Raw genomic sequence first — 26,420 nt, forward strand, 5'->3', positions numbered from 1 at the left:
AACTTAAGAGACATCCAGTAAATATGACTTACATTTGTCTTACTGTGTTATAGTGACATTGTTAGCCCCTGAATAGATTTGCCTCAATAATTAGATTCAATATTTTCCCCCATGGCTTTTGGTTTTTTATACAGAGGTTAAGTACAGATATTATGATCAAGAAAAACAAAGTATATAACTCGAATTAATTATCTAGGTTACTAGAGGCATCATGCAATTGAGTTGTTGTTTTATTAAAAAGCCACTTCATGGTGGTTGTTTTTTATCCTCCCTCTCTTGACAGAAGAGCATGGAATCTGAAGCGCTACCATAAACATATTTTTTTTACTCTTTAATGATGATGTGTCTGAGCAAGATTTGTTTCTTTCAAGCAAAGCTGCAGCAGCACCTGGCAAACATACCGGTAGATGCCTTTAGCAAAACGATAGCAGTGAGACTGTTCACAGATGGCCCACAAGGCATTCCCCCCCCCTCGTCTGTCCTAGAGGTTCTTGTTAAAAAAAAAATCAATGGAATCTCCTGTTTACATTTTTTCTCTCTGACTTTTTCCCCACAGCCATAAATCAAAAGGTTTTTTTTTTAATAAAGAAGAACAGCTCCTATGGTTTTTAAAAAAAATATATTTGCACACTGTTTTGTACTTTTAAGCATGTGGCTTGTTGGGTGAACCTGTTGAATTATCTACATCAGACACGTTGGCCACCTCTACTTTTTTGGGGGGGTGTACTGCAGTAGAGATGCTGTTCCCACGTTTTAAATATTTTATCAGCCCTGGAGTAAGTGAGTGATTGCATTTTAGAGTTCTGTTGCTGCAGGAGGTTTCCTGTTTTCTTCTGTGAGAGGAAAGCTATCTATGCTTGATCTTAATGAATGAATAATTTGTTAAGTTGAAAAAGAAATCTTCGTAATGGAGGCCAGGTTAATATAAAAGGCTGATTCCCTATATTACATGAAAACGAATGTTAGTGGACTTTTCTCAGCCTCCAGGCAACACCCTCACTCAGCCCAGCTCCACATCCTTGCTGAGCGTTTTCGCCTGAACGGAATGTGTCCTTGAACTGTAATAAAGCCCTTCACTTGTCTAGATGAAGGACAGAGGAGAGTGAGTGAGCATATGCAGATGCTATCCTATTGTACAAAAAAAATAAAATTTTACAAGCATTGCTCCATCCAATTTTGCCTCTGGTTCTACCTACCACTGGCATGTGGCGCTGGAAGTTTACCAGGAAGGGAATGTGCCCCACCCCTTGTTTACAACGTAAATGATCCTAGTGGTCTGGTAGCCAATTTTTGGCTGATAAATTTATTCTCATTCTCTTTTTCTCCCTCACACATCTTGCCAAACTCTTAGTCACCTTTTTTTTGGAGTTTGCTAACCCATATACTTCAGAGTTTCCTTTGCATGCCCATTTCATTTCACTCCACTGATGCCAGGTCACAGAACATATACCCCCATGTTGGCATCCTTCCTCGAAACTGTTTTTTCATAGGTCTTCAGCTTGTTGCTCACGTCCTGGTGTTTTTCTTCTTCAGTTCGCATAGCCCTCAGCCTCTGCTTCTCAGGAAGCAAGGGACTTGTATTGCACACAAGAGCTTATTGTGTACATATGAATCAGACCAAGCACACAGAGAAAAAGGTACCATGCTCAATGTTTCCATTGTGCTATGAGTCACCAGAGATAAAACCTGCAATCTGTGTTCAGTATCAGGGATGAGTCTTGGAATATGCCTCTCAGCATGTGGCGAGCAGGTTTTCCTTCTTTCTGAAGAACTACAGATTATTTGCACACTCCCTCACAAGTAAAGGTGCAGGGTTACAGGGCATATGGAATGACTAGCACACATACCTGAGTGGTAGCCTCTCTTTTTAGCTATTGAGCATGGCTCCCACATGAGGCTGCCACCTTGCTGAATCTAAGCACATCTGGGTCTGCTCAGTGCTGGGATAGGTGACAGTGTGGAGTTCCCTGGTGGAAGAAAGGTGGACTGTAAGTACAAGTAAACAATATGCAGTTGTAGAACCCAATTATTTCCATAAAAATCCACTCCTTGTTTCCCTCCTATCCCCTTTTCTGTGGCTTTCCTTCATGGATGCAGTAATTAACTTCTTTACTCCATGGGAACTTCCCTGCCTTTTTTGTGGGGAGGGAAGGAAAGAAGCAGGGAAGTTCCCATGGAGTAAAGAAATTAATTACTGCATCCATGAAGGAAAGAAGTCAAGTTTTTAATACTAGAACTTAGCCCAGCTAAGTCTCCTTTTCCTACACACACATCGGTTCCCAGTCTCTCTCTTTTCATTTTTCCAGCCACACTTATGGAGTTCTTCCCAAGACAATAGTCAACTTCTGGAGAAGGATAGGACTGGCTTGGTAGGAACTTTCCTCCCTCAGGCAAATAAAGCAACCTGGCTCTTTGGGCAGGAAAGCAGCTGAGGTGAGAGAAGGGGCTTTCAAAATGGTGTCACCATTTCTCCCCTTTCCTCCCCCCTCCATGGCTAGCTGTACCATCAAAGGACTGCAGGTCTCTTCCACCTCTCCTCTCCTTCCCTGGTGTGTGCCTTGTTTATGTCACCAAGCACAAGTATATTGCAATATAGACAAGAACACTCATAATTATTTTTTTACATATTGCAGTTGGAAGTGGCAGCCTTATAAGTCGCATGGTCCATATTGGGCATAATGTTCTGGAAAGAGAACCATTTTCCTTCAGTCTTTTTTTTTTTTTTGCTGTGTATTGGTTGAAGATACATTGTAACAGATTGAATGTACACTCTACATAGGTTCTAGGTCTGTTCAGAGTTTGAAGCTTGCTGTACAAGGAAAATGCCAATGTGGAGAGAGGAGGCAAGGAGAGCTCTTCCCTGACTGAAAATCTAATTGGAATGATTTCACCAGGGCTCTTCAATCACAGTGCCTTGGGGGAGGGAAGTTAAAGTAATGTATCGCCTTGTCATTGTCTGTTCTGCATTCTTTTCTAGTTCTGTTAATGGTGCTTGTTTGGAAAATGTGGGCTGGTCAATTCCTTCTGCCTCTGCCTCATTCACTTCTGCAAGTTCAGCTTTGCATTAGGTTTCTGAGATTTTTGGTGCCAATTGAGCAGAAATCAAGCCCAAAACTGGTTCCCCACCCCCACCCAAAACTGTTTTTTCCCCATTCGTCATAATTCTCTAGCCCCTACAGCAGTGATGGGCAACCTTTTGAGCTTGGTGTGTCAAAATTTGCCAAAAAACCGAGCATAACTCGGGTAGTGTGTCACTTGGAGGAAAAAACCATAATTTCCACGATATTTATAGTTCAAATAACAAAAATGTATAATTTTAATATATAACTTTATTTAATAAACCAAAAACAAATTATTTAACTTATTTTTTTGAAAAAATATTTTAAAATATTTTAAAAGGGAAAAAATAAGGGGCAAACCCAGAGATCTTTCCCAGTGGGACTCTGGGCTCAGGCCTTCCTCCAACGGGTCTGCCACTGGGGAGGTGGGCTCGGGTTAGGCCTGTGCCTCCTCATGGCCCTCTTCAGCCTACCTCTCCCCTCACTCAGCTATGCTTGTGCAGCGGCGGGGCAACAGGAAGTGAGGTTGAAGATCCGTGCAGTATCCGAGGATGAAATGCCCTTCTCAGCATGCGGCTGCGTGTCACCAAAAATGGCTATGCGTGTCAGTGCTGACACGCGTGTCATAGGTTCGCCATCACTGCCCTACAGCCACCTCTATCTCCTGCACCCACCCATTCTATGATGTATGCCATTTTCTACAAAAATGCATTCCTTTTAGTCCCAAATCAGCTGGAGGGCCAATTTTGGCCATGCCTGATCTAAGTCAACCTTAAAGGTGACTGACCCAGTATCTATTCTACTGGAATTCAGTGGATTTCTTACCTCAAAGCTGGTGTGTGCTTCCCGCCCCCTACAAATCTCCCAAAACTGTAAAGATTGCCCTCACAAGAAAACCACTGCAGCTACTCTGAAACCTGACAGTATGCATCCCCTTAGGCTACCCTGGCTACAATTTTCACCCAATTCTTTCAAAAAATTAGAAAGTTATAGACCAGGCATCCCCAAACTGCGGCCCTCCAGATGTTTTGGCCTACAACTCCCATGATCCCTAGCTAACAGGACCAGTGGTCGGGGAAGATGGGAATTGTAGTCCAAAACATCTGGAGGGCCGAAGTTTGGAGATGCCTGTTATAGACTGTTCCTTTATTGCTTCTGTGAAATTTTGTCAACTAGCCGCAGAACCTGGTGTGGTAGAGCAGTCTGTGATTTGTATTCTGTTATTGACAAAACTAGATAATATTGAGCAGTAGTTTGAGAAAACAAAAGGGGGTTGCATCATGAACTGTGTGTGCTTACACAAAGATAATTATTGTAGTGTGGATGGGAGGATTCAGGTAAGAAGACTAAAATGTAACCATCCCAACCATCCCTTCTAAGAGATGATAAACACAACTTAGTTCCTAAAAAACCCAATCATTACCAAACTAAAATTCTCTTTTTCTTAGTAAAAGTGATGTGTTTCTGCATTGCTTCTTAATGGTACAATAATAGTTTCAGTTTCCTTGAAAATAAACTGATGATCATTTTGCAAAGGATGCCTGTAGTGTCAAACTCTTTCCTGCCAGTTGCCATTTAGACTCTCCTGTCTGCCACCCTGCTCAGGTTTCACTTGCTTTCAGTGTTGAACACTGAACACCGAAACAAGAACAGTTAAAATCTGAAGGGAGAAATGGCATGCTAGCCCAGTCAGCTGTGTTTTTTCCCTTTAATTCAGTTCAGTCAATATTTGTATTTGAGTCTTGAACGGAGAAAAATTAATTTATGTAGCAAAGTAAAGCAGATGGACCACATTAGGTATAATCCCAACCCTCTACCAAGTCTTGAAAGTGAGTGGCAATCATAGCAAATCTGTTCTGTAAAAAACATCCGCCCAGCAGCTGTGTTTCCTTCCTGTTTACTTTTCCTTTCATCCCCTATTTCTTTACTCTTATTTCTCCATTTCAGTCCAGCTGTAAATCATTTTTATCACATAGTTCTGCAGATGACCCACTAACTGTACACATTATGGAAACGTAGAAGCTTTTTGCTCCCTTTTGGTTTCTGTCCTTTGCAAAATCTGAGCATAATTATTTTCTAGAGGGTGGTGTAAGGCCTTGTTTGGGCTGGCTATGAATGAACAATCAATATGCCAAAATATTTTAAGTTTATGTTGACACACATGTTTAATGGTGGTTTCATCCATTAGAAACTTAAGTCAGAAGCCAGGTTAGAAATTGAAATAATAACTACACTATCATTGAGGGAATTTATACCCCGCTCTTTGACTCTAAGCAGCCTAGGGCAGTAAAGAGATACGACAGTTTAAAAGCAAAAGCATTCTAGTATTCTGACCTCATGGGTGCCTATTGTTTTCTCCAGCTTTAGTGACCCATATAGAGCCTGTTTGGGGTCTTTCTAAAACCTCAGCATTTGAAATGATCAGTCTTAGAAAACAAAGCGGCGAAGAGTTCTGTTTTCCTTCAAATATCAGAAAATACAAAAAGCAATTAACAGAGCAATCCTATCCTCTAGTTATGCCTGCTTGGTAGGGTAAGATTGTTCGTAAGAACATAAGAAGAGCCTGCTGGATCAGCCCAATGACCCATCTAGTCTAGCATCCCATTCTCACAGTGCCATATCAGATGCCTGTGGGAAACCTGCAAGCAGGATTCGAGCACAATTGCACTTCCTCTCGTGTTTCTAGCAACTAGTATTCAGAAACATTACTGCCTCCAACTGTGGAGGCAAAGGCTAGCCATCATGGTTAGTAGCCTCCAATAGCCCTCTCCATGAATTTGTCCAATCTTCTTTTAAAATCATCTAGGTTGGTGGTCATCACTGCCTACTGTAGGAGCAAGTTCCATAATTCAGTTTTGTGTCCACTGCTAAATCACCTCATCCAATAGAACACAATGCAATGCCAACAGAAAAACATACATAACTTAGTGAACTCAGGCTGCAATCCTGTGCAGTCGTATTGGGGAGTAAGCCCTTTTGAGTTCAGTAGGACTTTCTTCTGCATAAACATGCATAGGAATGCACTAAAAATACATTCAGTATAACAATACAATCGTACAATTTGGCAGGACCAAAATACCATTTACATTGTAAATCTAAAATATCTCCTACACAGCTCATAGCATTATTGCCCTCTAAACACTTTCAGTGTTCTGCAAAAGTAGACACTCTCCTGGTAACTTGAATACTTGAGTTAACTTGAAGATGTTCATTCAGATGTCATGGGAAATGAGGGAGAGTACAGTGGTACCTCGGGTTGCAAACACTTCAGGTTACAAACTCCGCTAACCCAGAAATAGTACCTCAGGTTAAGAACTTTGCTTCAGGATGGGAACAGAAATTGTGCTCCAGCATCACGGCAACAGCAGGAGGCCCCATTAGCTAAAGTGGTGCTTCAGGTTAAGAACAGTTTCAGGTTAAGAACGGACCTCTGGAACGAATTAAGTTCTTAACCAGAGGTACCACTGTAAAGGGAAACGTTTGAGCGTGACACTTGTTTTTGGCTCAATAAACCAGTTTATGTATCCAGAATTGTTTTGCCAGAACCAGCCCATTCTGCCACATTTTACTCCATTTTGTAAAGCTCAAAGCTCAATTTCTGTTTCACCACAAATATCCAGTAAAATATCTTGCCCTCTCTTGCTCAGTTCTCTATATCAGTTTTGGGGACAGGGAAGAGCTAAATGTACACTGACATTCTTACAGGGGGAGGGGACACAAAATAAGTTTAGTAAACTTAATATTACTACTGGACATCATAGTGCTTCCCCTTCAGTTAGGAAATTCCCAGTATTTGTGGTTAGAAAACCGTATCTCGTCTCCTTTACAGCAAGAAAGGTGCATGTGTTCTCCTATAGATCCTGATCCAGCATAAGGGGTATTGTCACCTGAGAATGGAGGGTGGAGAGGGAGGCATCGGGTCCTATGAATTAACAGATACTTCTGTTACCTCTCAGTACTCGGATACTGCACTGAGTATGTAGATAATGTCCCAACATTAATAAGGCAAAGACTTGTCGGTGACCTGTATCTGAGGTAATGTCTGAGGAAAAATTCCTGGGAAAACATTCATGGGAACATTCACAGAAGTAATAAGGGGGTAATATGGAGAAAGACATTTGTGGGAAATATTTCATTGCAATTTATCACTTTCTGGGATTTCTCTCTAAGAGTGGATCCAATCCCTATTTACTCAGAGAACTGTAATGCATTGTTTCCCTCATGTGAGTGAAGCCTGTACTCCAGTTCCATTATTTCTTGTGGGTGGTGGATTCTAGTGCATGCCCAGATGCAAGTTGTTATGTAATAGCTTTCCCATTCGTTTAAATTGATAGATAAGTCATGGGGCACTGGGTTCAGTTACACAACTTGAAAACATCTGCAGTTGCCTTGGAAATGATTGGTAGAAAAGGATTAGCCTATGTGGAATGAGCTCATTTTAAAGACTAAAGACATTTGGAGCTTTCAAACCTTGGCCTAATAGCTATAGTATTCTCAGTCTCATAGAAGATCATGACTACCTCACAAGCTCTCACACTCTTTTCCTCATATTTCCTTCTCTTGTGAATTACTCCTCCTTTCCCAAAGCTAACTGTGGTTTGCCATTGTGACTTCCAGTATTAATGATAAATTTGGCTAGCTCCAAACAAGAGTTTGTCAACCTATTTCGGACCATGATTCTAAGAAGGGCTGCTTTTCCAAAGGCTGCCATCAAGCCAGCCCTTGAGTCCATCTATAGCTCCTTCTTCCCCATTCCTGTAGAGAGAAGCAGTTATTTTCTCCACCTGCTTAGCACCTACTTTGCCTCTGTCTTCACCCAAAAGGAAAGCAGTGCCCAACATGTTGATAATAATAGAATAAAAGATGCAAGGAGGGAGCTACAGCCCAAGATAGGAAAAGAGGTGGTAAGGAAACAACTAGCTGAATTTAAATGAATTTAAATCTCCAGGGTCTTATGTGTTGCATTCAATGGTAGTAAAGGAGCTTGTGGATGTAATCTTAGAGTCTCTGTCAGTAAGAGCCTCAACCAGAGCCAAGGCCTTTTCAACATTGGCTCCAGCCTGGTGGAACGCTCTGTCTCCTGAGACCAGGGCCCTGCGGGATTTGATTTCTTTCCGCAGGGCCTGTAAGACAGCATTGTTCCGCTGGCCTTAGGCCTGGAATCAACTTGATCCCTCCCCCTTTTCCTTTTTTCTGATGAGGATGCATTTTAATTTTAATGTATTTAATCTTGTTTTTAAGCTGTATTTTAATTAATTGTTTTATATTTGGTGTTAGCCACCCTGAGCCCAGTCCTGGCTGGGGAGGGCAGGGTATAAATTATTATTATTATTATTATTATTATTATTATTATTATTATTATTATTAATCTTTGAGAATTCTTGGAGAACAGGTGAGCTCCCTGCAGACAGAAGGCAGGCAACTGTTCCCATCTTCAAAAAGGGGACAAAAGGGGGTTGGGTGGCCATCTGTAATGGATGCTTTGGTTGCATAGCAGGGGGTTGCGACTAAATGACCCTTAGGGTCCCTTCCAACTCTACAATTCTATGATTCTACTGTTCTGAATTCTGTACTCAGTGCCCTGTACTGCTGTGCTGGAACCTCTTGTACCTCCCAAGTATAAAATAGAATCCATCCGTGTTAATAAAACTTAATACTGGAACATTTCCTGTCTTGGCAGAGGAAAACATGTAGCATTTGGTAACACCACAGTGCTCTAAGTATTATAATAACCGGTATTGACACAGAAAGCATATGGCCTTATGTTACATATTGGGTCAAGTACATCTAATGTTAGTCATCCTTTCCTGTTTATAAATTACCCATCCCTTAAAAGAGAAAATAATTGTGGTGTTGCATAAGAAAAAAGCTATTTCTCTTAAGAAACAACAGTTGTAATAAACAAAGACCGCTTGTATGAGTTTTTTTGGTGGATATTACATTATGTTGTGAGACAGGATTCTAGATTATGGGATGTTGGTTTAATCATATTCTTCCCAAACACAAATACTTGAAAGCTAATGCCCGTTCTGCTACAGTTAATGCCCATTTTGAAGTGCTCGGGACTGCTACTGACTAAGCTGTTTGAGTAATAAATCCTGGGGTGCATTGACATATGGGTAAAGCATATTAGATTTTATTATTATTATTAAACCAGTCACTAGGTTAGACAGTATATTTTGAAAATGAAATGGTAGGGTCACAACTGCAATCCTTTGCAGCCTTACAGGATGGGAGTGGGAATAGAAAGATCAGTTTACATAGAAACTATTTCTATTGTTTTTTTCAACCCTGCTGTATTTTTAACTCTGAAGCTCTAATTCCACTTGCAACAAAGTGAAGTCGAGCTAATCCACAGTATTTACATTTTGAACAAAAGCTCACATTCAAAAAAATAATACTCAGATTTGAATGGTTTAAACAATTTTTTTTAAAAAAATCCTTCCAGTAGCACCTTAGAGACCAACTAAGTTTGTCATTGGTATGAACTTTCGTGTGCATGCACACTTCTTCAGATACCAAGACCAACACCTGTAACTTGAATGGTTTAAGTTACTTTTGTCCTGCTCAGGGCAGTCTCGAGCAGGTCGCGCGCCCTGGCGCTGAGGGGCAGAGATTGCTCCGGCGCCCCCGCCCTCACAGGGCGCAGCATGGCTTCCACGCAGCTTTGCCGCGCAGCGCCCAGCCTACTGGCCCGGCACCCTAGCACCCCATGCCACCGGGACTCTACATAGAGCCGGCCCTGGTCCTGCTTATTATATTATATTTCATTTTAATGTTTGTTTCATTTTACTTTGGGCCCCTCCTTATGAGAAAAAAAAGAGACTAATAAATGCAATTAATAATAATCAGGTGAAAAAGCGCATGTTGTGTGCTTAAGTGAATGAATAAACAAAAAAGTTGAAGTATGATTCCGTTCCCATCCCCCAGCCACTGTTGCCTGGGTTATTGAGATAATTCAGAAGTGCATGCATCGTTTGTGTCATGTATATTTTGCCAATTTAAACACAGAAACCTTTGTATCTAAGTTAATGTCTGAACATGGTTAGAATTAGAATGTAGACAGTCAATACATTATAGAAAAGGGCAGGAACATTGTCAGGAGGCGTCCCAGGTGGCTTGAGCCCTGGAAGTGTCTGGATTAGGTTCCAGGGTAACGTTTGAAAATTCTTCCATTGACAAAAATGTGGTCTAAGAAAGAGTGGGTCACCTGAGAAATATGACCTTAATATATTGATGGAGGAATAGGCATGTTTGAGAGCTGGACCTACCATTAAATAAAGTCACTGGTTTTCATTGTCTATCTTTGCCAAGAGTGAGAGAGGTAGCAGCTACGTCTGCAACAAACTTTGGGTTTTGTAGGTTTCCACTGACACAGGTTTTGCTGAGACTGCGCTGTAAGAGAGAGAGTGTGTGTGTATGTGTATAATCTGCCTTTTTCAAGCATGAAAATTTATTTGCTTCTGTGGATATTGCTTACCTCTGGAGAATCAAATTTATTCACTAGTACTTCCAAGAACTTATTAATTGAAGTGTGGTCTATAAATCCATTAAATAAAACAAATAATGACTCTGCTGAATAATTATTTGAAAATGCGACAGTCATGATGATGAGTGGGTATTTTCTGTGATGTCCTGGTATCTGAAGAAGCTCTTTTTCTCTGAAACTCTCTATATTTATAGGTCCAAGCACAAGTCCGCCATGCAAAACTGAACTTTGACAAACTGAAAACTGATGTTTGTCAAAAAGTGGATCTTCTCGGAGCAAGCCGCTGTAATCTTCTGTCTCATGTGCTCACAACATACCAGGTAAAAGAAAGTATCCACTAAACCAGAACTTCTGCTTAATAGTGATACCCACCTGCCTTTATGTAACAGTCCAATCAAGTTTTCCTCCCCATAAGGCTAAGGTTGGGTATATGAGCAGGAAATCTTAAGTGTCAGTCAACATGCAAGTGTTAACTTTCATTGGTTCTTTCCATTACAGACAACCCTACTTCACTTTTGGGAAAAAACATCTCATACCATGGCAGCTATTCATGAAAGTTTCAAAGGGTATCAGCCATATGAATTCATGATGCTAAAGGTAAGACATATATAGTGGTTTGTTCCTTTTTATAGAACTTTTTTACACTGAGGAGTGTTCATCAATTTCTATATACCGTAAGTGCAGCTAGTCCACACACACACACACACACACACACACACACACACACACACACACACTGCTAGCAGGCACTTCTAACATGTATTAAGAAGAATGTTAAAATGTATGTTGTAATCCCATACATTTGGGTTAACCCATGATGTAACCCATAATGTTGGGTTGGTATGCATGTAATTCTAAACCAGGGATCCCCAAACTAAGGCCCGGGGGCCGGATGTGGCCTAATCGCCTTCTCAATCCGGCCCGCGGACGGTCCGGGAATGCATCTCTGGGTTATTTGTGGGGCATAGGAATTTGTTCATTTAAAAAAATAATACAGTCCGGCCCCCCACAAGCTCCAAGAGACAGTGGACCGGCCCCCTGCTGAAAAAGTTTGCTGACCCCTGTTCTAAACCATGGTTTGGTGCTCTGTAAACAGTCTTCAGTCACCTAGAGCAAAGCATCTGCCTCACCCCCTCTCCCCACCCCTGCGTGGCCAGGCAAGGAATTCTGTCAAGTTCAGAAGAATCTCTGCTCAGTGCTATATGCAAACCAGGAATTTGGGTTTAAAACAAACACTGTTTAGTTAAATAAACCAGCTGCACAATCCATATCACATCTAGTTTGGCCTTGAACTTTGTTACAAAGCAGATATTTGAAGCTAAGCAGGTATGTAAGTTTGGTCAGTAAGTCCAACACAATAGCCACTACAGCATACTCATACTAGTGAAGCTTGCTTATAAGTGTGCTCTCCTGTTATCAGAAATGAGCATATGGGAAATTTATCTTTTGGAATGCCTTGCCTTCCTAATGCAGAATAAGCATGTTCTTAGTTTCGTTAAATAATTATTTGCACAGACCACGCTGCAGCTGTCCAAATTAGTTAAGTGTGTCAGTTTTCTAGCATCTGAGTACAACTTGGTGAAGGTTATGAACTATCATTTATTCATGCTAAAGTGTTATCTCCAGAAAAAGAGACTCTGCCCTTGGGAATGTGTCTGGAAATAATACATTGCTTTAGCAGCGGGAGTTCTTCTCTCTTCGCTAAACTCTGGTAATGAACGATCTGATAAAAATTGTTTTCTTAGCTTCAGGGTATATTGTGGAAGTAATGTAATTGCAGCTGTGTTTCCTGATAGTTGTATTTGTGTTTAAAAGAATATTTTTAATGCACTAACAAGTCCAAGAATTTTGTTGCTTGGGGGTAACCAGGGGAGTTTGTTCAAGCTTTTAGGATTCATTCTGTTTATTGTTAGGAGAGTGCTGATTCCTCTTGACTCCTTTTTTGTTTAACAATTAACATTTTAAGTTTTGAAATATGCTGAATAGAAAACATGGCCTCATGAGGGCTTGGTGAGACTCCTGTCAGTGTAGACAAGAACTGAGCTAGGTGGGCCAGTCTGACTCAGTATTAAGGCTGCTTCCTGTGTTCCTACTTGAACTCCTGTTTTGCTACCTCAACTACCATTTTACCAACCAGAATCTATGCCCTTGAAAATGGCCCTTCTGAATATTGTTCTAAAGTGTCTTAAGAAAACAGAAACATTAAAACTTGTGAATCTATTTCTGGGTTTTATGTCCATTCATATGTTTTCTTAAGGATAGTTCCATTTGGGTGATGTTAGATTGATGTAAGAGCACAAGGTTATTGGGTGATATTATTTAGTCCTGAACTATGCTGCTGCTGTTACTGATCTAAGTGGTATAACTGGTATCTGGGTCAATCAATCAAATACCTTTATTGGCATCACAGTATAAAACATTTCAAGTAACTGGAATAATTAAAAAGACAAGGGTGAAGCTATCAAGGGTTATAAGGTCACACTATGGTTGTGTGCATTTGGATATTCTGCTACAGTCAGTGCCTTGGATGGAGACCACTGTGACGCCACTACCCCCAGATATAAGAAAAGCATACAAATTCTTTAATGAAATATATTCTTTCAAAATCAGTCAGTGGTCTTGATCAAGTGACTATTTCAGATGTGGAAATAACTCTACAAAATTAGTAGCTCACAGAAATGTTTCCTAGCCTGTTTTTACACACACATTGTTACTCATTGTCACCTTAAAAAAACCCTACCAACTCTCATAAATCGTCTGGAGGCGATTTCTTAGTCTCTAAAGGTGACCGGGCCTAGACTATGTGTAAATAATGACCTTGTAAAAATATTCATCTTATATAAATTGCTCTTTTTGCAAGCTTAAATCTAGGTTCAACTAAGCAATAAGGGTTTTGCTATCACCTCTTATGTTAATTTACCTGCTTGAGGAATATATGCATCTCCTGGGCTTCTAATTCATGTAAATATTTATAGAAAAGCATATTGTGACGGGAGGGAGAAATGAAATTGCCTGTTTGTTAACTGGAAACACCTAAAAATACCAGAGGTAACCTAAGTACAAACAGCTGTTTTCAGATCAGCATTACATTGGCAGGACTTTGCAACGCCTTCACTAATGAATCAGTTTGTTTAGCTTTGGGACCAGCAAAGGAGCTAAGATAAGACGGAATATTTTCCACTTGGCACACTGTTTCAAATTAAGAACCTTGTGGTAGATAATTTGAGAATATGTGAAGAAAATCTGGTTGCGCCCCACTTGGTTTATTGTGTGCCCTAGTATTTCGAAAGATGGGTAGATAATTTAATTAAAAAAATACTTGTTTTTGCTGTTTGCAACTTGTATTTGCATAAAACAACATTCTACCTACAGAGCAGGATGACAACATGTTAGTCAAATATCTTTAAAATGCTATTATCAGAATCATAGACTCATCAGATCATAGAATTGCAGAGTTGGGAGGGACCTCGAGGGTCGTCTAGTCCAATCCCTTGCAATGCAGGAATCCTGCCCACAGGTGTCTCTGGTGGGTTTGAACTACCAACCTTCCAGTTAATACCCAATGCATCACTTTCCCTATCTCAGAATGCAGACCACGCAACAGCAAATACTGTAGCATTAAATAGCAAACTTTTTAAAAAACAAAAATAATCTTATTTTAAGTGGGCAGAGCACTGAAAATGAAGTTGTAAACTTGTAAGTGCAATGTGCAATCTTTTGGCAGCCTGAAAAATGCATGTTTATAATGAGGTTAAGAGTCTGATTCTTGGAACAGCATTTTATTATACCTTTTATTATAAATCCCACAGCTTGCAAAACTACGCAACACGCTTCTTTCTTTTCAAATAGATTAATTTGTGTTAGTCTGTTGCAGCAGTCATGTGACTCCTTAAAGCAGAGCTTTCCAAACTTTTCATGTTGGTGACACACTTTTTAGACAAAATGCATCATTTTGCAACACAGTTTTTCAGTTTCACTAGCAAACCAGAGATTAAACTAACTAAGAGATACAGATACTTATCACGCAACACACGTACACACTGCAGCTGACACACTAACGTGTCGCAACACACAGTTTGCAAAGCTCTGGCTTAAAGACTGTGGGAGGAATTCTGCTAGAGCCATTACACTCATGGAAGAGCTTTTGATCCTGTGAATGCCTCTACTAATGGACGAAAAGGGGAGGCGATTTTTGCCAGTTTACCCCTGTAGAAGCCAATGTCACACAAAAAATGAATCCAGATAGTTGGGGGACCCTTCAGAACATCTGGATGCTTCAGGAGGAAGGATAAACTGGCAAAAACAAAAAACAAACCACCCCACCCTCCCCTCTTCTTCCATTCATAGAGACCTCTGCTGGATCAAAAGTGCTTATTATGAGCACAAGGCCACCAAATGAATTTCCTCCCTAACAAACTAATTGTGGCATGCATTTTAATAAAATTCACTTAGTGGTGGTACTAGAACTGAATGATGCATCATATCTCCATGGTCCTGATGCCCCTAGGGTGGGGAGATGACTGCAGCCCATCAGCAACAGTTGCCCAAAACATATTTTCTTCACCTCCTTTCATTCCTTCACACACACACACACACACACACCATTTTTTAAAATAGTGGGCATGATGTGGAACAACCCTTCAGAACCACCTTGGTTTCTCAGAGTGCTGAGCCTCTGGGCTCATGAAGGGACTGTGAGAATTTAAGGTGATGGGTACAACTGTCTGGAGCTTTGTTCTGTCTTTGGAAAAGGAAAGACATAATCACTATTGCCACTGTCACATGACCTGAAAGGAGGAGAAAAAGAGAAAACCAAATGGAAGGTTGCATGAGCAGGCAGAAAAGAACAAGCCACTGTTGCTTTCTTCAGCTTTATTTCACAAAGATTGGTCGGTATGCTGGAACTCAGCAACCTCCATAAAAATGTTTTGAAGAAAGCAACAGCTACCCTCTCTTTCCTCCCTTTCTTCCTGCATGCTGCGTGGTAAGCCAGGTTTCTTTATCTCATACTTAGCTAAAAGAAGGGAAAATGGGCCAGTTTTTCCACAAACTCTCCAGGAAGGGGACAAATGGGTCCTTTTTTCTTTCTATTTACAAAGTAAAGAAAGGGGGATCTTGTTCCTTGAGCTCCTTCTTCCGCTCACTTATCAGGCGGCAGAAAGAAGGAGCTTGGTGGAGGAGAGATGTGTGTGAGAGGGAGAGAACATGCGCAGGCTGGGAGGTGGGCTCCCATAGAGCATTTTGTCCAGGTCATCGAGCCCATTTCTTTTCTTTCTTTCCTCCCCCCCTTTATTTATTGATTTCCCCAAAGATTCCCCCAAAATACATGATACCCAAGTGAAAGCCATTGGTGTTCCTACATAGTAGTCTTCTCATGTGTAGCATAGTTGAATCACAGATGGGAACAAGTCAAGATCAAGCTTGTTGTGGTATTTTAAGAGACGTTCTACAGATTATTCATAAGAACCTTATATATCAAAGCTGCCCTTTGCCTCTGTTGCCGAATATTAACAGTATTTTTTTAATGCATATAAGGCACGATGGGTCATCTCTGCCTGTTTGCCACGGTGTATATTTAGCTTTTCTTTTGAAAAGAATCTCTATTACATTTGAATCAAATTTATCGAACTACCTGCCTGTTTTCCATTCTGTTTCCATTAAAGTTATTTTTCATTGAATTTCAATTGCTGGCCTCTTAATGTTTCAAGAGCTCTCATTTTTCCTGTTTAGATAGAAGTCATTTCCATCACTGTGAAACTGTTTTAATGCAACTTTGGATAAGTTTTCAGCATTCCTTCTTGTTGTCTTTCTATATTCTTTTTCATACGTTGATTGGTGGGTGACCCAGAGCTTACAAGAGCCTGTAAATAAACTAACGGAGAGTGAAGAAAAAGAGGAGGAATTGCGGCTAGAGAATGCCAGATTAGAAGATGATCAGCAGAATCAGTAAGCCATACAATAAGAATCTGTTGGAACAAAATAATACTGTGGATAACAATGGGCTTTCAGATTAATTTTAGCTCTGCAGTTTGGAAAATGCACAGTTTCCCCCAATCCCAAAGTGTATGAGTACCCCAAACAGAAGAGACAGGCATTGGGGAGGAGGTGTAAGCTTCTCTGAGTTTGCCAGGAAATCACCTTCTCATTAAAACTGGTTGAAGTGAATGGAAGAACCTTTCTACACCCATTCCTTCTTATGATCTTTTTGTCCCCCTAGCTGAATATCTTATTTTCTTCTTTCCCCTTGTAATATTTTTCCCTACAGACAACACATTTGAAAAAATATTTTGCAGGCATGCAAAATACACATTGTCTTTTGCCTTCCATGCATACGTTTCATGAGTTTCCCTACAGGTGCCCTTTTGCATTGGGAAAGTATTACATTGCATAGATATTAATTACATTACATTAGTCCACCTATCTGCTGTGCCTGGGCTTTGCTCCTGAATGCTGCCACTTTCCCTTTTTTGCTCCTCCTCACTGAGATACTGTGGGTCAGTGAAGAAGCAAGCATCTTAGGTATATCATACAGAAGATATAAGCACATCTCTCTCTCTATACTTTGCCTCCTCATCACTTCTCCTATTGCACACATGAATTGGAACATATCCATTGCTCACTTTGAGCACTGATTAGCTTTTGTAATCTATACAGGGTTTGGCAAGTGATCCAGTACAGCGGCAAGTACGCTGTAAGAATATACCCTGAGAACTAAGCCTGGTGGGATTCTAGTTACTGGTGTCAAGAGGCACTATACAGATAGGCTGTATCTTAATCTTTGGTAGTTTGGCTGATGGGGACATGTGAAAAGGAAAAAGAGATGTGATCCTTCTTCTATGGAAACATCCAGAATCAGCGAGGAGGGTATGAGCCTTGCTGTAATCACACGGCCAGCTGTTTAGAATATTCAAGGTTAAGGGAAGGCTAGTTGTTGATTCATTGAAGAGCAGCTTTCAGTGTTTGTCATTAGACCTCACTTCGTTGGTTTTTTAGTTTCTCCAAAATGTTTTTTGTTCACGGGGGAGATGCTTTTAAGTAGCAGTGTGACATAGATTAGATAGTTTTGCTTTGTGTCTTTCTAATTTTGGATATTTAAATGAGGGGTGGGAACCTTTGGCCTTCCAGATGCTTTTGGACCACAGTTTCCAGTGTTCCTGACCTTTGGTCACACTGACCTGGGCTGATGGAAGTTGGGAGTCTGGCAACATCTGGAGGGCATCAGATTCTACATTACTGGTTTGGAAGCTTGAGAACACCCACTGCTGAGTCACTTTTCTAGATAGCCGTTTTCACAACACCTATTGTGTTCCAAGGGAAGCAGGTTAAGACTCTTCTTCACAGTTCATGTAAATGTCTTACTTAACAGTATACAAGGAATTCTGAAAGGCCGCTTTGAAGAAAATTCCCACATGGAGCCTCTTCCTAAATATAGAGACTTCACATCAGCAAAGCACTTCTAACAAGCATGAGGAACACAAAAAAAACACATAAATGTGTTGACGGATGTTAACTTCCTTTTCAGCCTGACTAAGTGGCTCAGAAATTCATGTTTTGTTCTTCTTTTTTCTTCCCTCTTCTGACCTGCTTTGCACCAGAGCTTTATTTCTAAAAGCTTCTGCTACTCAATTTGGCCTGTGTTCCTCTTGCACACCTAAAGACGCAACTGACATGTCCTCAGCACTGGGCTCAAGGTTCAGATAAAATCACAGAGTGACAGCAGGCAGAGTAATAGCAATGATCCCTGCTAAGCCAGTACACGTCAGTTGCCATGTAATCAGTCCTCTTGCTTATTCAGTGGTTCTGCTGGCCGCTCCACACTGTATCAGAGAGAGTAGTTACTCTTGTCCTCCAGACAAGATACATTGAGTATCTTCTGCTCTCCTTAAATCTTTAGAAGAAAACAAAATAAACTAAGTTCTAAATCTCAAAAGCAAGGATAGCCAGCATGGTGCCCCATGGATGTTGCTAGCAGCATCCATTGTTCCTAACCATTGGCTGTGCCTGCTGAGCCTGATTTGGAGTCCAACTTCTGGAAGGTACCACATTGACTTCCCTTGCTTGTGAGAGTCTCCAGTAAGACTGCTTTAAAATGCTGTTTTGCATTAGTTAGAAAATGAGGAAGAAGTGAACACGGCCATAGTGCAATCACCAGGGCCACAAAGAAAGCTAGGGAATTTTTTTAATTTAGACAAGGTCCCCAGACTCATTTTGATTCAGTCCCTGCAGCTTGTTCTGTCCTTCTGACCATTACATTTAGAAGGATTATTCCTCCTGTCACTGTACCTTTACTGCCTGAATGCCAACATATTTTTGTGTGTTTCTGAAAACACCTTGGAATTTGAGTGTATCCCGACTTGGTCCATAAAAACTGAAAAGGGGCAGAGACAGTTGTAACTTTTTGCCATTATTTTCCTCAATAACATGCTACACCACAGCATAAACTAAGTTCTCATTTTTTTACCTTCCAATTTAAGGTTGATTTCATTAGATGAGGACAGCCACACCAAGGAATCAACCAGCTCAGGTATTTTCTTTTATTATGCCTTTCAAACGTCGAGCCGGCTTAAAAGTGTCTCATTCATCCTAATAGATGCTATGTGCCAGTTTGTTCCTGCAAGCTACTTTAGTGTATATAACATTTGTCTCAGTCAGGGTTTTCTTATCCTAGCTCTAAAAATCTGACGCATGTGAAATCAATTAAGAGCAGAGATCTAAGAATAGAGATTTTATTTAACAACTCTAAAGGCACCTTGGAAAATAAATATCATGGAGTGTAGGCTTCCATATCCTTCTACTTGCTGCCATAACTTTGAGTGACCTCCAGCCTTTTCTCTATAACACAACACTCACTGTGCTAGAACTATTGCCTGTATGGTGGTACTGTCACCCTCACCTCTTTCCAGAAAAAAATAGATTGGGGCCACTGCTAAATTAGTTGCGTTGCTCTGCTGTGCTTATCCAAACACACCAGACTTTTTACCTTCCCTGCTTCCCCTGTATGCTTTTTGTGTGGTGGAGCTGGGCTTGGTTGAGGTTTTAACTTGTTCCAGGTGAGGGCCTAAAAGCAAGGTTACCAAACATTGTCAAAAGTATTTTAATTCAGCTGGATTTATGGATAATTAACTGGAGCAAAAACATAATCTATTTCTAATTGTAGGCAGCCTGGCCGGCGGGGTGGGGAATCAGCATTTTTGAAATAATTTCATTGTAAACCAATTACCTAACCTGGAACAGATGCACCTCACTATCAAAATCACACTGCAGCTGCAGATTGAGGGGAGACTTTGACATCATCAAATATACTTTGAAGAGCAAAATGGGATTTTATCTGTAGGTAACAAAAGTAGGAACCCAGCCCTTTCTCTGTTATTGGCAGTATGTTCTTAATTGTGCAATATTCTGTCTTGTGCTGGTGATTAGCTTAGCTGGGAGGATGGCCAAGTAAGGAAGATTAGAATGCTGATATTTATCACTTCCTTAAATGATTAAATTTGGTAAATGGTTGACCATATTTGGAACTGATTCAGTGGCCTTTCCTGAAGTGGCACCCATTAGGTACACTAGACCTAGATCATGGTGTTTTTGTGAAATGAGTTTTGCTTTGGAAAGACATTGTGTAATTATTCAGTGGTAGTCATGCTCAGAGTTGACCCGTTGAAATGAATGGACTCAAGCTACTTAAGTCCATTGATTTCATTGGGTTCATTCTGAGCATGACTACTGTTTAATACAACCTACTGAATTAAAGGAGACCCTTTAAGAACAGCAAATAGTTTTGTCCGGTAGTAGGCTACAAAGTACTGAAAAGAGAGAGAGTGGTGTGTGTAAGAGAGTATATTTGGTATATAAATATAGTGTGTGTGTGTGTGTTTCTGGAGATTTTTAAGACACCACCAGTAAATAATTTATCTGGGATAGTTTCAGGTTCAATGTGAAATCCTAACTATGCAAGTTAACAGTGCAAAGAGTGTCAGACTAGAAAACCTTTGAAGCACATTCCATGTTAAAAGCACTTTAGGTTCTGATTCTAACCTAGAAAATATTTTGGTTACAGCAGAAGAAACTAAGGACATCCTGAGTACTTTTGGGGAGAGCTTCAACCACAGAGAGAATTCAGGTATGTCTCCTAGACATGGAGTGCAGAAGTAAGTTGCATTGAGTTCAGTGGGACTTGCTGACAAATTGCATAGGATTGCTGCCTAAAGAAAACGGTATAACTGCAAGTATGAAACGTACATATAAGAGCCTATAGCTCAATAACTTTCCCTTATATTTTGCCATTTTTAGGAGCCATAGATGACTTATTAGACTTGAAACCTGAGGAAAATGGTATGTAATCTTTTTGTCTGACTGTTTTATCAGTTCTGCAAAAGGGCACCAAACATAGTATTCTCTTCTTTTTATTTGGCGATCACTCGTAGCAGAGTAAAATTGTCTTACATGAACACGGTCTTAACAGTGAGTCCGTAAGTTTTTCGATGTGATCATCCACTTTGGGCACTTAAGGGTTGTAGAAGAACATTCACCTCAATTTGTGAACCTTTTAGTATATTGATGTAGAAAAGTATCTCCTTCTGAACTGACAGTGATAGTAATAGAGTGTGTTTGTCAGTTTCCTTGATTTGAAATGCTGTTGTAAGCAACAACTATTCCACTGCATTTTTCAGCCAGGCAAAATTTGGCAGCTATGCTTCAGTGGTCCATAACAACTCTGGTTTTTTTTTTGGGGGGGACAGATGTGTGCACCATAGTACATTCATCCTGGCAATAATTATATGGGTGGTATTCAGCTAGGTTTTATTCAAAGTAAAAAGTAACATGACTAAATCCATTAATTTCAACAGGTTTGCTCTGAGTAAAACATACCTATTCTTGTACATTCCCCCCCCTTTTTTGCCTCTGAAGCTAGATTCCCACATTTGGTTGCAACATGCTGAAGTTATCACATCATTTCTGATTCTGATTGTTTCAGCACAACTCCCACATATGGGGGTGGCTAGTATTTACCGTGTAAGGGAATCTATTAGCTCACAAGTTTTTCCCAGCAGTAGCTGCCTTTACACAGATACTTCTTCATTAAAAAAAATAACCATTATGTGTAATGTATGAAGCAGAACCATCTTGTATTGACTCTTGCAACCACATTAGAAGTGGCTGTGAATTGAGCTTGGCTTGGCTAACCACTAAAGTGGTAAACATACAGCAATGCCACATGAAGGAATAAATCTATATCAAAAGAAGGTAAAAAGCAGACTGTGTTCTGTTAGAATTTTCTTTCTTCAATACTGTGATGGCAAAGGACAATTTATGAAAATAAGGGATAGATTTACTGTTGGAAAAAGGAAGCGGCAAGGAAATGATGAACACAAGGCAAAGAACAGAAGGGAAGAGAAGGGAGAAGTAACAGCAGTGCAAATAGTTTATTGATAAGAGCCATGTTGGCGCTTCTTTAATAAGAACTCTGTTCTTAGTGAGTACACAGCTACAGTTTTTAGAACACAGAGAAATGGTTTATGTCTATTATACATGACTTCTTTGTGAAATACCAGCAGTATATGATGGCTGCATCAAATAGACTTGTTCTTTGCTATATTTCTGTTAGATTTTTAAAATAATAATAATAATAATCTTTATCATCATTATTATTTGCTATTGTGGTAGATATAATTTCTAGCATAGCAGAGGAATGGTTAAATGTTACTACCGGTATTAGAACCATGTCTTCAATATATGTTGTAACTTCATGATTCTCTGCTAGATCTGGAAATTCCAGGAAGCAAAACAGGCTCTCTCGAACACATTAAAACACTATGTAATATATCAGGGCAGAGAAGTCAAAATAAAGAGGAGTCTTACAACATAAGATGTGCCTTGCACCAAGGAGACAAGAGTTGCAGTGTTTTATGTCACATTTATCAAGAATGTTTTGCCACTTCTAGGCCACTTCTAGACCAATAAGAGAGCCTTTTGGCACAATTGATTTTCTTTGAGCCACATGGGTCAGCTGTGGCTTGTGAAGTGAAACATCAGTGATGTCACCCACTTGTAACATGAGATTTACCATGACTGAGGACTGCTTATATTTCCTGTACTGTATTGAGACTTTCTTGCTGTAGTGAACTGCTAACCACAAATCCTGCTTTCTTTGAGAGAGAGGAGGGTGGTGCTAATTTTTTAAATACCTAATTCATTCCAAACTTGGTATGCTAGAATGCAACTTTTGACTGCCATTTTTTATGCAGCTGGAAACGCACACTGAATTATACCAGTATAATTGACTACTTATAATATTGGGCTTTCTTGACAAGTAAATGTGTAACTGCAAAGGGGATTGAAGATGTAAATGGAAAGTTCAGCCCTCAAAATTGTCAACCATCGTGCAGGTTAAAGCTGCTGTTTTCTTTCATCCGAGTTGATTTTATTCATGGTTTGTAGGTGTTTTTTATTCTCCCAAATGGTGTTGACTCATAGGGGACAGAGTTGACTTTAAAAATTGCCTATCTTCTCCTCTTTTCACGCCCCCAATAACTTCACTCTATGTGGTTGTGCTCTTTGAAAGAAGACTCAATCACTTTTGGGTAAGACCTACTTAATGTATAGACGAAAGATTCTTTCATCTATACATTTCTAATATGCCCAACTCATTACAAGAAAGTATTTATCTTTGCTGTGTTGTGTGTGGATAATTTAAGTTCACAGAAGGTTACTTGGCCAACTGAGGCTTTTATTAGAGAAAGCTGCCTATTGTACATACTTTAGGTAAGCTACTGAGCTCCACAGTGATGAAGCAATGACAGGAAGATTTCAAAAATCGCCTAGCATCATACTCATTGCGGCAGTTTTGGAGCAAAGCTTCAAGCACTTTCATGCCTGTTTGGAGACACTAGCCTTTTCCACCCTGGTTCCCTCCAGATGTTTTCAACTACAGCTTCATCATTGACTAAGCTGGGTAGGATTGATGGGAATTGCTGTCCAAAAGATCTGATGGCTACCAGGTTGCCTCCAACAGCAATGTTTTGGGAGTTTAGATCATCTGTTGTCCCACCACACCTCCCAAATAATCTCTTCTTTTCAAAAGTCAATTTCTGGAGAAGACAAAAAGCAGCAATGGCAGATAAAGGACCTACTAGGGCCTCAGGTAGTTGCACTGAAATGAAAAGCATGTACAGTTCCAAAGCTCATGTTCTGAAAGAGATGTTTTAGGGAAAATGGAGAAGTATATTGCTGGTTATACTAAATTCAGTTTCTAATGAGGTCAGTGCTCAGACTTCAAATTCGCTGTAGAAAAATTTTCCAATAGTAGATGGAATTCATTCTCTGGAATAATTCAGCTATGACAGCCCCCTGGAGTTTGCTTCCTTATGAGTAGGTTGAAATGAAGTTGGCCAGACTGACATTGCCAACTGCTGTGAACTTGAAGTTGTGGCAAGGGTGGCATCAGACAAATTCCAGCACCAAACACATTTTTATTCTCCCAGGCAGTTGGACAGCTTGGGCTGTTGGCAGTAACTGATGTTCACCTTGTACAGAGTGAATGGGTAATTTGTGTTGCTTTTGATGATCCTTCCCCTCCCCCTTTTGGATGACCTTTTGACCTTTTTAAAGCATATCATATTTGTATTGACTTGTTAAATTTATTGTGCATTGCGTATTTTTATTATTGCAAGTTGTTTTGGAACACCCCTGGATGTGTGAATAAATATTGATTGATTTAAAAGCATTTCTGAACTGCTTAATATGTAAACAATCTGTACAGAAATGTAACATTAAAATTTAAAATGTAATAAAACAGAGACACAAAATAAAAAACAGTAAAAAGGGATTATAATAACTAGGAAAAATAAATTATGAAAACGATTAAAAGCAGGAATACAGTAATAACGGGGTGTATTCTTTTGGTCAGGGAAAGCTTGGGCAAAAAGAATACATCTTTGCAAGATGTCTGAAGCAAAGGATGGATAATGCTTCACGTATGGCAGAGGAAAATTCATTCTGGAATGCAAGGGCAATGGCAGAAAGGGGCCTTTTGCTGAGTTACCACCCTGTTATATTCAGTGCCCATGAATAAACTTTTCCCAGATGTTCTACAGATCTTACAGGTCTTTACAGGGACAGGAGGTCTTACAGATAACCTTGTTGTGCATTGTCTGCTATATTTCTTGCCCACCCTTCATCATAATGTCCCAGGGTGGATTAACATCTGAATATAGCTGATACAATGAAACAAGTTAAAACTAAACCATCAATCCAGAACAGACCGGATAGCTATGTCTTGGTGAGGTGGTCAGGGTTATTTCTGCCACACAGTTCTTCCCACAAACATGCTCTCTAGAGAAGGGGAAGAAACATTGTGGCTGGACAGATTCTCAGGGTAGAATCACATGTCCATTTCCCATGGAGGTGCTATTTTAAAACTTCCCATACGGTGAGACTCGCTTTTGAGAGCTGGTCCGTGGGCTAGAGGAACATGGTAATGGAGAGTTCTGAAGCTTCCACCATGCTTTCCATTGTCTCCTTGAGAGGGTGGTGGAAAGTAAAATGATAGGCTAGCAGTAGGCTTTAGTGACTCATTTGCTGGCTCATTGAGTTTTCCTAAGACAATAAGAAGAGCCCTGTATGATCAAACCAAAAAATTAAGCTAGTCTAGCATGTTTTCTCCTACCGTGGCCAATGGGATGCCTATGGAATCCCATAACCAGGAAATGAACACAAGAGCTCCCTTCCCCTTGTTGTTCAACAGTGACTGGTATTCAGAGGTCTACTACCTGTAGCTGTCATGACAAGAGGCCCCTGAGCTTTATCCTTCATAATTTTCTCTAATTCCCTTTAATACTGTCCAAGCTGGTGGCCATCACCACAAATTGCAGTAGCAAATTCCATAGCTGACTTTGCCATTTCTGTATCATTTTATTACCTAGAATTTTCTACATGCTGAAATTTAACTCCTTTTGCCCAACAGTGGTTGATTGGACACTGTTTGTTATCCCTGAGCATCCATTCTTGCCCCTCCAGTGCATGGGCACATAATCAATGTACAATGATTCACTGTATCTCTTTGCCTTCCACACTGGTAAAGCAGCCAAGTCCTATTCCCTTCCTGTTTACTTGTCATCTGGAAGAGGGGGCATTCTGTGCTTCTCCATTATGTATTTCCTTCATTTTTCATCTTGTAGACATCTGAGCCAGCATAAGGTCAACTCCATTCAGTAGAAATAGTGTAACTGTAAAGTAAGCTGTTCCTTTTCTAGGTAATCCACCATGAACCTTCTGTTTCTGGTCCATATTAAATCACATTTCTATTACAACAAGGATGAGGACTTCTGCAGGAAAGGGGTTTTTCATCATTTCGGATCATTGGTCAAAGTAGTTCTTTTGTTGAAATATCTGGTTTATATCTGGGAAAGTGGGGGTGTACCCCACTGAATGTGTCTGCGTTTTAAATAACTGTCAAAACATGAGTTATTGCATGAACTGTGGCATCTAGAGAGGTTAATCTGAGAGGTGAGAAATCATAAATTTCCAGACTGAATTCCAGAATGTGAGGGATGAGAGGTGCAATTGGAAGATCATCTAGTTTAGGTGCTCCCCATAAAATTATTTTATCTATGCCTCAGTCTCTAGGGCCTATGCCAGGTCTGTTAGCTGATCCCTTATGGTCTACTCTGACTGGCAGCTGCTGCCTAGAGTTTCAAGCAAAGGTCTATCCTGTTCCTTTTAACTGGAACTTCTAGAGATTGAACCTGGGCATGCACAGCGGAGCTATAGTTCCTTCCCTACTGGTAGATCTGAATGGGCATTCCTTAAGTATCTTCCTCTGTCCTTACTTGTTTTTTTTCTGATTTCTTTCTGCTTTGGTACTCCTGCTTCTCCCA

The 26,420-nt window shown here is 40.2% G+C and overlaps 1 protein-coding gene across 9 annotated transcripts in view; it reads left to right on the plus strand.

Moving 5' to 3' along the window:
* Positions 1 to 26,420, plus strand: part of ICA1 (islet cell autoantigen 1) — a 61,517-nt gene that overhangs the window by 27,060 nt on the left and 8,037 nt on the right. For 8 of the 9 annotated variants that reach the window (XM_035129091.2, XM_035129082.2, XM_035129085.2 and 5 more), the window contains exons 7-12: positions 10,743 to 10,868; positions 11,047 to 11,145; positions 16,397 to 16,494; positions 19,023 to 19,072; positions 20,603 to 20,665; positions 20,836 to 20,877. In XM_035129091.2, coding sequence (XP_034984982.2) covers positions 10,743 to 10,868; positions 11,047 to 11,145; positions 16,397 to 16,494; positions 19,023 to 19,072; positions 20,603 to 20,665; positions 20,836 to 20,877 — 478 coding nt within the window. The remainder of the gene's footprint in view (positions 1 to 10,742; positions 10,869 to 11,046; positions 11,146 to 16,396; positions 16,495 to 19,022; positions 19,073 to 20,602; positions 20,666 to 20,835; positions 20,878 to 26,420) is intronic. The other variant, XM_035129092.2, reaches the window with a different exon arrangement.

The sequence above is a fragment of the Zootoca vivipara genome, chromosome 12, assembly GCF_963506605.1.
Source record: "Zootoca vivipara chromosome 12, rZooViv1.1, whole genome shotgun sequence".
NCBI lineage: Eukaryota > Metazoa > Chordata > Lepidosauria > Squamata > Lacertidae > Zootoca > Zootoca vivipara.